At 38.0% G+C, this 13460-nt stretch overlaps 1 protein-coding gene across 1 annotated transcript in view; it reads left to right on the top strand.

Annotated features, from left to right (window-relative positions):
- Nucleotides 1-13460, top strand: part of iqch (IQ motif containing H) — a 187947-nt gene that overhangs the window by 35870 nt on the left and 138617 nt on the right. Inside the window, exons 6-8 of the mRNA XM_073032631.1 lie at nucleotides 1791-1911; nucleotides 3268-3405; nucleotides 5783-5997. Coding sequence (XP_072888732.1) covers nucleotides 1791-1911; nucleotides 3268-3405; nucleotides 5783-5997 — 474 coding nt within the window. The remainder of the gene's footprint in view (nucleotides 1-1790; nucleotides 1912-3267; nucleotides 3406-5782; nucleotides 5998-13460) is intronic.

Raw genomic sequence — 13460 nt, 5'->3', positions numbered from 1 at the left:
TTATTTACCAGTAGCCATTGTGCATAAATATATCATGGTTCTATTAATTTTAATTTTTGGTATTTCATAACACAAATTGCAGTCAATATTTATGGATTGTTCCTGTAATATGTGATCTAGCATGTGTCTAATCCATTAGGCTTTGGATGCACTTTAGTAATTCAAAAATTGCATTCAAAAAATCTTTACAAGAAATACATAAATTAATGCAGTGTCATAACAAAAATTGGAGATAGTTGCCAAGACAGAACTAAGGAACAGATGAGTACAATTTTACTCTCAACCAGGCATTGGGAAGTGAAGGTCACCCCCATCTCTTATGACAGAAGAACATTTGTTGGTAAACAAATTAATCTTTCTAAAGGTCACCATTTGTTTTAAGTTTTTATCCAGCGCTTGTCATCTGGAATAAAAGACAAGTCTGTCATTCAGCCACGCAGGGTGCAACAGAAACGTGCTGCATGGATGCAGTAATGGTGTTCTAGTATGTTTCAGCATTCTTCGGTATCATGGTGCCTGATTGGGATGCTATGGGCTGTTGGTTTACAGCTGTCTGTGGGCATGATAGAGGTCCAGCTATGAATTACAATAAGATTGGTCCGTACTTTCTGACTGGTACAAGCTGGACTTCTGCCTGGAACTGACATTTTCAACATTATCAGCCAGCACATATCCTTTTTTTTTTCCCTTTTCACTCGTTTTCTCTTTATGCTACTTCGGCATTTAAAAAAAAATTCTCATACAGCAGTACCTGAAATTTCAATAAAGTTCTCGATCAATTATATTCCGAAGGCAATCTATGCTACATCATAAAGGCAGCCTCTGCAAACGTAATGAAATGGGAATTATTTGCTCATTTGAATTCAAGTTTCTATATATGTTCCCTATAGTATTGTTTTTCTTACTGGGTATTAGAGTAATTTTTTTTGATATTTAGAAATTTTTCATTTCATTATTTCTGAACGCATCTTCACTTTACAGAATTTTTTTACACGAGCACAAGATTTTTGCACAGAACTGTATATCACAACAAACGATTATTTCAGACGGTGATTAATTCTCATGTGGCTGTTAAATGAAGTATTTTAAACTGGTGGTTACCAAGTTTAAGGAAATTAATTGACATTGGAACTGTAAGACCAATTCTTCTATTTTTATACCAGTTTATTTTCTCTATGCAAGCAGATATAACTCTGCCTCATGATAGCATCCCCTTTCTTACAAAAGATTCTGCAGATGCTGAAAATCCAGAATAATACATACTACAAAATGGAGAAACTCAGCAGGCCGGGCAGCACCTATGAATAGGAATAAACAGTCAACTATTCGAGCTGAGACCCTTCATTAGTCCTGACATGTTGACTGTTTATTCCTCTCCATAGACTTTCTTTTTGTTACGTGCCAAGGAGAAACTGTGACTCTTACATTATCTCCCAAGCAGACAGACCATAAACAAAAGCTGCTAAGAAGCACGAGTGTATGTGGATGATTCTTAGACATGCTTAATCATCATTAATATAAATCTGTCATGTGCACAAGTTATCATTCTAATGGGGTGCATATTCCATAACTGAAATGAACTGAAGAAACCTAAAATATTTTGTATATTTTTCACATACATTGTAATTACAAATAGAAAGCCTTCCAAATGAGCTATTGATTTTTGGCTGATTAGTGTGCACTACTCGTGTTTATTACTACTGATGCACATGAAATTTCCTTTTAAAAGTTTATAGTTAGTGTCTAATAAAATGAAAATAAAAATCTCTTTCATAACTTCTTTCCCACAGGCACCTTTACAAAAGCTTGCTAAAGGTACAACAGTTGCTCCTCTCACAGTTTTGCCATCTTCTCACCGTGAGGACCCATCTCTTCTTCCTCCATTTGTATCTGAAAAAGATGCAAAGAAAGGTCAGTAATATTACAGGAGATCCCAGGATGTTATCATCGATGAGGCCAGGTAGGAGGTGGATGACTGTAATTTGTGCAAACGTGTTAGCAGGCAGGTCAATGGAGCTAGCATTTTTACAGCAGCTTAGATACAAAATCAACAAATCTTCTACAGCAGAGTTCACATGTAGTTATGCCTTCCTCCAAGCTGACACATTAGTGTTCTATTTCTGAAAATTTGATGGCTCTGGACCTGCACTTGCTGGAGTGTAGAAAACTGATCTCATTAAAACCTATCAAATATTGAAAGGCCTAGATAGAGTGGATGTGAAGAGGACTTTTCCTATAGTAGGAGAGTCTAGAACCAGAGGGCACAACGTCAGAATTGAAGGACATTCCTTTAGAACAGAAATCAGGAGGAATTTTTTTTTAATCTGTGTAATTCATTGCCGTAATTGGCTGTTGAGACCAAGCCATTGGGTATATTTAAAGCTGAGGTTGATAGGCTCTTGATTAGTAAGGGCGTCAAAGGTTATGGGGAGGTTAGGAAAATAGGTTTGAGATGGATAATAATTCAGTCATGATGGAACGGCAGAGCATAGTCAAGGGACCAAATGTTCCTATGACTACCCTAGTTCCCTCACATTTATCATGTGCACTTGGCATCAGGTTCAGAGTTTGTGCTTTCCGAGTGAAGAACAAGTGATTTACATCTTCTGAGAAGTTGGCCTCATCTTCCTGAATCCAATAAAGAAACATATTAATCCATGATAATTCAATGAATCATGTAAAAAACATGAAGGAGAAGAACATGGAGCAGTATGTTTGAGAAGGGAAATCAGAGAGGCAAGTATATAAAAGAAATGTGTAGATGAGAGGGAAGTAGGAAAGGTAAAAGACGATAGATGCCAATCCTATGCCTGTCAGCTTCTACATTGCCATCCACTGTGATTATGCTAATCTCCATTTCTATGGAAAGGTATTTTCCCTGTTGAATGCATCCAATGTGCAAAATCCTTCATAGTTTGCTGGCTGCATTTAAGTGGAGCCCAGTGTCACTAGCACTTGAACCTTCACAAGCTTCCCCTCCCCTTCCCCCATCAATAAAACACACAGTGAAAGGGCAGCAGGCACATTACAAGCTACCAGTAATGATTTTAATGAGATCCCAGCACTATCTTGGTACCACATGAACAGACATGATCGAATCTGTAGCCCTCTCAGTGTGGACTGCATTTGTACCTATTATGACAGGAGTGAACTCCAGAATCTGCCTCATGCCACCTCTGAAATCACTGCATCTATAACACACTGTCTGTGTCAGAGTTATTCTGAAATATCCACATTTGTCATTAATAATATTTTCTTCCCTTCTAGGTATTTTGAGTTTGACTGAACGTGGCCTAATTCCTCCAGCAGCCGGGTTAAGTCTTCACCCTCATCCTATCCAACACAAAGTGGCAATTATGCATGATAGCCAAGAGAAATACAGAAAGCCACCCCCAGAAATATATGGTAAAAGAATGCTAAAGACAGCTCTTTCTTTTTCATCTAACCTTCAACCAGGGCATTGCTTGGTGTACACAGGTCCAAAGGTCCCAGAGGGTTTGAGTCCATGCAGAGTTCACGGAAGCAATTGAAGCTTTAAGGTCAATGCTGGTGCCCTGTATTACTCTCAACTGTTTCTAAGTTCCTCTCTTGATTGGTTGTTTGTACATACTGTATGTGTATGTATGCATGCATTTATACATGTACATTAGAAATCACTATATGATTGAAATGCTAAGAAATTCTGCAGATGTTGGAAATCCAGAGTAACACACAGAAAATGCTGGATTAACTCAGCAGGTCAGGCAGCATCTATGGAAAACTGATGGTCCAAGCCAAAACCCTGATGAAGGGTCTCTGCTCAAAGGTCTTTTCCATGGATGCTGCCTGACTTGCTGTGTTCCTCCAGCATTTTCTGTGTGTTACTATTTGATTCATTGTAATGCCCATCTTTATTTAATGACCTGTCAAGACTCACTGTCTGGGTTCACACACAAAGAAACAACAAGCAAAGTGCGGAAAGGAAGCTGGAATCTTTGATATTGTTCTCATCATTATTAAAGACTTCAGGAAAATGGAATTATAAATACTCAGAAGAAAGTAATTTTGTTGACATCTGTAAAAGCAGTTGATAGGCAAGAAAAAAAGAAACACAGGAGAGGAGATTATTTTTATTATACTATTCGCTCATATGATGTAGAATCTCGTAGCGGTAAATAGTGAGGAACTGCAGAATGTGATGCATGTCCTTTAAGTAACCTAGTGCATGAGAAGGAAAGTCATGGATGAGTTCAGTGTCATAAGTAGGATATAAATCATTATCCGATAGGTCTTTGTAAATATCCTGTTTAGAGTATACATTCAAAATTAATTGAGTAGTGAAGTTAAAAAAAAAACTAGTTTACTGGTGCACTGTACTCCTTTGGGCATTGGTTTCAATGTGGCTGGTGGCAGTGCTAGCCCTAGTTACTGTATCGTGGGGTAAGGACTGAGAATGTTTACACTTTCAATGTTCCATTTAAGCAACTCTCAAAGGAAAAATAGTCTCAATAATTAGAATGTAAAGTCATGTCATTTTCATGAAGCATCCAAAGTACATTTTCCCATAGTTACAGCTAGAAAGGAAGAATTTACATGAAATTCTCAGAGGGTATCAAACTGCTTCATGAACAATTACTTTTTTTGCAAATATAGTTACTATTTTGTATGTAAATATCATAGCCAATCTGAATGGAGTATGGTCCTGTGAATTAAAATGTAAATTAAATAACTGCTTAGTTAGTGTCTTTAGGGTTGCATTGGTTGGTGGGTAAAGGTTGCCCATACCACTGGGAAATCTTGTTCTTCTCTGAACAGTGCCTTGGGATCTTTTCCTTCAACCTAAAGAGGGTCACGACTAAATCATTTGAAAGACAGCATTCCTAACATTCAGGCATTCTCATACTGCACTGAAGTGTCTGTCCAAAATATGTAAGCTGAAAAATTACTTTTTGACAGAGGCACATATGCTGCTTGCTGAGTCTGATTGATAAAATATTATCAATCAGAATTTGACACTGAACCACAGAAAGTGTTGTTGGAACAAGAGATTTGACCAGGAGATATAGATAGAAAAATAAAAAGGTTTATAGAGATTTGTGCCAATGCAGAATGGCCATTCGGTACTAGAACATTTTTACTACTTACATTTTTCTTCCTCCAATAATCTTTTTACGTTTCATGCGGGGGAGGGGGTTTGGGGGTCAATGTTCTTTCAGCTTTTTTTGTTGCAGGGAGAGGGTTATTTGGCGGCCAATATTCTTACTGCATTTCACGCGGGGAAGGGGGTTTGGGAGTTGATGATTGAGGTGCCGTTCTTTTTTTTCTTCTTCTTGTTTTATGCCTACACGGAGAAGAAGAATCTCAGAGTTCTATACTTTGTTAAAAATGAACCCTTAAACAATTGAAAGGGTGTGAGCACATGAGGCCATCATTGGTGGAAGTTCTCTTCAAGGTATAAAATTCAAGGGGCTAACCTCTGCTGGATTTGGTTGCCTGATATTACTTATATAACATGTGTAAATTAAACTTGAAAACCTACTCTTTTTACATATTTAAAGAATCTAGTACTATCATTTGGACCCAAGTGACACTTTATAATCTTAACCTCAGTGAAACATTACTGAATCACATGGATTGTTTTATAAGTTCAGATCGCTGGATGTAAAGCTTCACCTGTGATCTGTAACTTAGACAATTTACTTCTATTTAACATTATTTTACTTAACTTATTTTATTTAGCATTAAAATCAATGTTTATCAGTACTATATCTTCTAAAATTAAATTGCTGTTGCTGGTTTTCAGGTTCTTACCCCCAAAAATCATACTACATAGTGATTAGTGAGACGAGTACTGATGAACCAGACCATCGAGGCATGCTGAATTCCAGAGCACTACTAAAGAGGGACACTATTACTCCTGCACCTTCCATGATGACACCATTGCCAACTAAAGACATCAATGCAGTGCAACACCTGCATGACAAACAAATGGTCCCTTGTGAGTTTCATGAGCCAAAGGTATGGAAAGCATTGTGTGAGGACCAGTTTAGTATGAAAATGTTCTCATGTTATTGAGACACCACATTGTACTACAATATCATAAGATGGGGAAGGAAAATAAGATACAATTCCTGTTGGCCATTGCTGTCAAGTACTTTCCCCGGCCTTCCCATGAGCTTACCTACCCTTGGTAATGAGCACATGGGAGGGCATTGGTTGAGCTGGTTGATTAAAACTTTTAAAATTTTGTTTTTATCTATCAAGCATAGAAATTGTTCACTTTTGAACCAAGCAGAAGTAGGTGACCATAACAAAAGGACTGACAGTATGGAGTTTTGTCATTTTCCCTAGAATCTGTTCTCCTTGCCCTAGTCTTCGATTAGGTAGTTGGAATATAGGAATGTGAACAATAAAAAGCCTTTGAGCCCATGAAATGACTCTGTCCAGAATCCATATATAATTATTGATCATTTATTATAGATTTCTTCCCTTCTTTTATCACTTTGTCTTAAAAATTATGTAGCACTCTGTAAGTTACCATTTTAGATCTCATCAGGATAAGGTAAAACCCCAGGTTTTTTTGTTAGAAAGGTCCAATTTATCTTATCAACAACCTTATTGGATATGTTACTGTGATAATAGAGATGTGAAAATGAGATTGGAAATCATAAACACAAGAGTTTCTGCAGATGCTGGAAATCCAGAGTAAAAAACACAAAATGCTGTAGGTCAGCAGATCAGGCAGCATCTATGGAGAGGAATTAACAGTCAACGTTTTGTGCTGAGACCTTTCATCAGGATTGAGTCCTGATGAAACAGAAACATAGAAAATCTAAGCACATTACAGGCCCTTCAGCTCACAATTTTGTGCCAACCATATAACCTACTCTAGAAGCTGCCTAGAATTTCCCTACTGTATAGCCCTCTATTTTTCTAAGTTGCATGTACCAATCTAAGAGTCTCTTAAAAGACCCTATTGTATTGACTTCTACCACCTTTGCTGGCAGTACATTCCATGCACCCACCACTCTCTGTGTGGAAAAACGTACCTCTGACATCCCCCTTGTACCTACTTCCAAACACCTTAAAACTATGCTCCCTTGTGTTAGCCATTTCAGCCCTGGGAAAAAGCCTCTGGCTGTCCACATGATCAATGCCTTTCATCATCTATCAGGTCACCTCTCATCCTCCGTCGCTCCAATGAGAAAAGGCCAAGGTCTCTCAACCTATTCTCGTAAGGCATGCTTGTAAGTTGGAAAAACAAGAAATCAGTTGTATAGAACAAAGGACAGTACAGCATATTACAGACCCTTTAGCCCACAACATTGCGCCTACTCTTTAACCTACTCCAAGATCAATCTATTCCCTAAGGTATGCTCTCCAATACAGGCAAAATCCTTGTAAACAGGAGAAAATCTGCAGATGCTAGAAATCAGAGCAACACATGCAAAATGCTAGAGGAATTCAGCAGACCAGGCAACATCTATGGAAAAAAGTACAGTTGACGTATGGGGTCAAAATCCTTCAGCAGGACCCTTGTAAATCTCTGCACTCTCTCTATAATATCCACATCCTTCTTATAATAAGGTGACCAGAACTGAACACAGTACTCTAAGTTGGGTCTGTAACATTACCTCCTGGCACTTGAACTCAATCCCATGGTTAATGAAGGCCAACACACCATATGCCTTCTTAACAACACTGTCAATCTGCGCAGCAGCTTTTAGTGTCCTATGGACATGCATCCCAAGATCTCACTGATCCTCCCATAGTGCCAAGAGTCTTACCATTAATATTATACTCTGCCTTCAAATTTGACCTACCAAAATAAACCACTTCACACTTATTTGGGATGAACGCCATCTGCCACTTCTCAGCCCCATTCTGCATCCTATTGATGTCCCGCTGTAACCTCTGACAACCCTCCAGACTACCCAAAACACCCCCAACCTTTGTGTCATCAGCAAACTTACTAACCCACTCTTCTACTTCCTTATCCGGGTCATTTAAAAATAACAAAGAGGAGGGGTCCCAGAACAGATCCCTGCGGAACACCGCTGGTCACCGACCTCCATGCAAAATATGAACCATCCGCAACCACCTCTTGCCTTCTGTGGTCAAGCCAATCCTGGATTCACAAAGCAAGGCCTCCTTGGATCCTATGCCTCATTACTTTCTGAATGAGCCCCGCATGGGGAACCTTATCAAATGCCTTACTGAAATCTATGTACACTACATCCGCTGCTCTTCCTTCATCAATGTTTTTTGTTACATCCTCGAAGAATGATCTGCCCTTGACAAAGCCATGCTGACTATCCCTAATCAGATTATGTCTCTCCAAATGCCCATAAATCCTGCCTCTCAGGATCTTCCCAACAACTTGCCCACCATTGAAGTAAGACTCACTGGTCTATAACTTCCTGGGTTTCCTCTACTCCCTTTCTTGAACAAGGGAACAACGTTTGCAACCTTCCAATCCTCTGGTACTTCTCCCATCCCCATTGATGATGCAAAGCTCAGCAATCTCCTTCCTTGCTTCCCACGGTAGCTATATCTCGTCCAGTCCTGGCGACTTACCTAACTTAATACCTTTCAAAAGCTCCAGCATATCCTCTTTCTTAATGTCTACACACTGAAGCATTTCAGTCCACTGTAAATCAGCCCCACAATTGTCAAGGTCCTTTTCACTAGTGAATACTGAAGCAAAGGTGAATACTGATGAAGTTACTTGGATTTGGAGCAATGTACTACATGGTCAACCCATATAAAGTAATACTGTGCTGACAATAAATGGCATAAACAACTAAAATGTTTTGAAGGAAATAGAAGTGGAACCCAAGATTGGATTATAATTTGGAACACTTATTTCTGATTATTTTGTTTCTTATCAAATATTGCAGTCTTATGTAGCATTGGGACTGGATTATCTGCTATAGCACATGTCATCATAGAACTTAATGTATGACCTAAAAGGACCTTGGGTTTTTTGCTGCAACTACAGTTGCCCATGGTTCATTTTTCTTTGCACACCGTGGACCAACACTCCACCCAGTGTTTAGTGAGGTGAGTAACACACAAAATGCTGGAGGAACTCAGCAGGTCAAGTAACATCTGTGGAAGGGAATACACAGTTGATGCTTTGGGCCAAGACCCTTCATCAGGATTATAATGAAAGGGAAAGGAGCCCCTAATGAAAGGGTCTCGGTACGAAATGTCGACTGCTTATCTCATCCATAGGTCCTGCCTGATCTGCTGATTTCCTTCAGCATTTTGTATGTGTTGCTCTGGATTTCCAGCAACTACAGAATCTCTTGTATATATGGCTTGATGAATAGTTGGGGCTGATCAGAGCAATGTGGAAATTGAAACTTTGATCTAGTGTTCAGAGAATGTAGGATATCAGGAGATGAGATCAGTATGTTGGTATCTTACTGGATGGAAAAGAGAGTGTAAAGATGAGAGGCATGCATTGCAGTTTAGCTGAGTTGAGCACAGCCCAACGTATCATTGTCATATTAAAAGCTGGTTCTTCCAGAAGTGCCCAATGTTGACTACTGCCAGACTAATATGGCCTCATTTACTTGCCAATGAAGTGATATGCAGCCTGTATGAGGCTGAATCTAATGCATGGGTGGATCTTGATTGCAAATCCCTGGTTGAACATCTGACATAATCCCATCCAGAAATAACTGTAAATAATTTCAACTCTAGAAAAAAATGTCTGACATCAGATCCTTAGTGCTAAGAAAAATATGGATGAATTTGTAGTTTACAACCATTCACCATATAACTGATTCATTCACATTATTGACTCAAAGTTTACCTTTTTTGGTGCTCTGTTGCTGGTCTGTTTTGCCAAACTCCTAAGAGGGCGAATAAAGAATGAATTGAAGTTAAGGAATAAAGGAAAAACTCATGTCTCTAGAAGCCAGGAATGGTATTTGTTAAAAAGTTTTAAAGAAGATTTGCTTTATTTGTCACACATACATTGAAGCATACAATGAAATGCAACAAATCAAAACAGTGATGATTGTGCTGAGCGGCCCGCAAGTGTCAGCATGCCTACAACTTACTAACCCTAACCTGTACGCCTTTGTAATGCAGGAGGGAGGTGGTGCCCCCAGAGGAAACTGACATGGTCATGGGGAGAACTTACAACCTCCTTACAGGCAGCAGCGGGGATTGAACCCCAGTGGGTGATGACTGGTGCTGTAAAGGGATGTGCTACCCGCCACACTACATACCATCAAAAAAAGACCAGTACTGTATTAGAGCTGACACGGAGCATACTGTGATGTTAGTGATGTGGAAGGACAGCTTTGCTGGTGTAGAGAACACACTTGAGTTATTTACTAAGTTGCATCTTATTCATGAAAGCATTTTCATATGAAATATATCATCATATTAACCAGTGAATTGCTGACTAATGGGTTTAATGGGTTTTCTTTGCACTTTATAAAGCATACAGTGAGTGATGTTTAAAAATTAATTACTAATTGAAGCAGTTGATGTTCCAGTTTCCTGCTTTCTGGCATACAGTAACCAAGAATAACACAATAAAATAATGTTATTTAAATGAAAAGATATGTAATTATACCAACGCTATTTTTCTGTTTGCTGCATTATAGACTCTAGCGGAAAAGATCTGAAACTTAGTCTAATGAATATTAGACCTATGAGCTAGATGTAATGATTTGATTTAAAACCCTTGATTTGTTTAATTTACCATATCCTTTGCTCTGTGCAGAAAGTTTACTGTAAATCAATAAGGAGGGAGGATTTCAGCAGCGTTTCCAAGAAAGGTACAAGTGGGGATTTGATGGGATGGGTGATTGAAAGCACATTAAGGAGGCATGATTTCTGAATTTTGTATGTTTGGAGAGTACTTTCAAATTACTTAATGCAAACTCTACAATTGCATGATGATTCCTGGAATATCACAATCCAAAATTACGGGAAGGTGGAAAGCCAATAGCTGTCATATTATCAATTATGACTTGAGCACCATAACTTGTGGTTAAGTTTTTGTTGCAATAGAGTGGATGCTCTGCACAAACAATTTGTACATAGTTGTATATTAAGATGGTGGGGAAGCAGAAGTTATCTCCTTTTTGTTGAAGTTATTAAGTTAATCCCACCTCAGGTTATTAGTTATGATTAAAGTAACATAACTTGTAGTTAAATTTCTTGTGGCGATATAGTGGATGCTCTGTACAAACAATTTTTACAATATAGAATCTTAGGATGATGGGGAAAATCTGGAGTATTGTGTGTAGTTTTGGTCACCTACGTACTATAGGAAAGATGTAAATAAGGTTGAAGGAGTACAGAGAAATTTACAGGGATGTTGCAGGGTCCAGAGGACCTGAGTTATAAGGAAAGATTGAATAGGTTAGGACTGTATTCTTTAGAATATAGAAGATTAAGAGAAGATTTAATAGAGGTATGCAAAGTTATGAGGGATATAGATAAGATAAATGCAAACAGGCTTTTCTACTGAGGTTGGGTAGGACTACAACCAGAAGTCATGGGTTAAGGGTGAAAGGTGAAAAGTTTAAGGGGAACATGAGGGAAACTTCTTCACTCAGAGGTTTGTGAGAGTGTGGAACAAGCTGCTAGTGCAAGTGGTGCATGCAAGTTTGATTTCAACATTTAAGAGAAGTGGCTATGGTCCTAGTGCAGGTCAATGGGAGCAGGCATGGACTAGATGGCTCAAAGGGCCTGTCTCTGTGCTGTGCTGTTATTTTCTGTGACTCTATGACTCTAAAAGAAGTCATTGTTATCTTTTTGTTTGAAGTTATTAAGTTAATCCCACCTCTTGGTATCCACAACTTTATAATTGATTTAGAGTATTTCAACTAATAAATACTTTGGTGATCAAGTATTTATTCAATTCTCTTTTTAAAGATTTTAGTGAACGTACTTCCCCAGTCAAATGGAATATGACATTGTCATTCAGCCACATTTTGATCGAAGCAATTGGTTGTATCATTTACAAATGCTAAACTTGAATCATGTCTCAAAAAATCAGTGGAGTTCACAATTCATTAAAAAGAAATTTAGTGCCAATGATTCTCCAAGTAATTTTTAATAAGAGACATTAAACCAAGCTATTGAAGAGTAAAAACAGAAGCTGCAAATGCTGAAAATCTGAAAGTGGATGCTCAGGATGAGAAAGGGTTATTGACTGCAATTTTAATTCTTTGTCTTGTCTCCATAGATGCTGCCAAAATTGCTGAGTATCCCTAAACTTTTCTATTTTAATTAAACCAAATTATCTATTCCAATTCCAATTCTGCAGCTGGATATTAAATATCCTATAAGAAAAGTGGGCCAAAGTTCCTGTACTATGTTATACTGTTCAATGTTCTATTAATATATGTATATAAATTGTATGTTATAAAGTGATGCTAGTAACCAGATTATAAGTCACATTATAATCATAAATTTACTAAAGGGAAAATAAAGGTTGAGACATGAAGGGTGTCCAAAAATTTGCCATAGAGCAGTTTAAGCTCACAAAATTAAAACATTACAGTATTCTGAAGCAAAAATTTGCACAGTTCTATTTTTTCAGGGACAGAGATGTTGTTCAACAGTAATTAGCACAGTATGGAATCAAAAATTTAGCTACACATCATTCAGCAGTACATTTTTAGCATTTTTCTAAAAATTAGTGCTATCAAAAAAGTCTTGTTCCTTTGCAGGATATGCTGATGCAGACTTCACAGATCCAACTTAATAGTGCTCCAAAAGTTGAAATTCACATTAAGTGACTGATGTTGATAGCATTTGCAAATACTGCAGTATCACACACCGGGAGCAGGATCTCATTGAGAGCAACATGCGGATAACAAAAAAACACATACAGAAGTTGGATTTTTGTGCAATATTGCCAGTGAACACTGTCAACCTTGACATCATTTGCAACTGCAAATTCAGATCAGTTTGTGCTTGTAGGGTGTGGATGTCTGCAATTATCTACTACATTCACATACAAAGCAGATTTTACATATTTGAAATGCTTTGCAACTTTACCTAAGAGGCACAATAATATTTCTCCTGTTAAATTAATGTTAAGCATGCATTTTGCAACATCAAGGGTAAAGTTAGAACTGTTTTCCATAAATGGCAGTAGTTCAATTATTAATATTAATCAGATAGTTATTGAGCTCCCAAAAGGTGTTAAGAGATATGAGACAGGGTAGTGGGTATTTGAAGCAAGATTAAACATAATCTCCAATTCCCCATGACAGAGGTTTCAAAAACTTGAGTACATTGGTATTGGTATTGGTTTCTTATAAAAATTGGTAAGAGTTGACAGGGACATGCTGAATTTTGTTAGCCTCCAGAGGATGTAAGGGCATTGGTGAGCTTTCTTTGCCAGGACATCAACATGGTTGGACAAGGATAGCCTACTGGTGATGTTCACAACTAGGAACTTGAAGCTCTCAACCTCAACGTCATTGATGTAGACCAGA

Source organism: Hemitrygon akajei, chromosome 30 (assembly GCF_048418815.1).
Source record: "Hemitrygon akajei chromosome 30, sHemAka1.3, whole genome shotgun sequence".
Taxonomy (NCBI): Eukaryota; Metazoa; Chordata; class Chondrichthyes; order Myliobatiformes; family Dasyatidae; genus Hemitrygon; species Hemitrygon akajei.
Note: the sequence above shows the minus strand (reverse complement) of the source record. Positions and strands in the feature narration are given on the sequence as shown.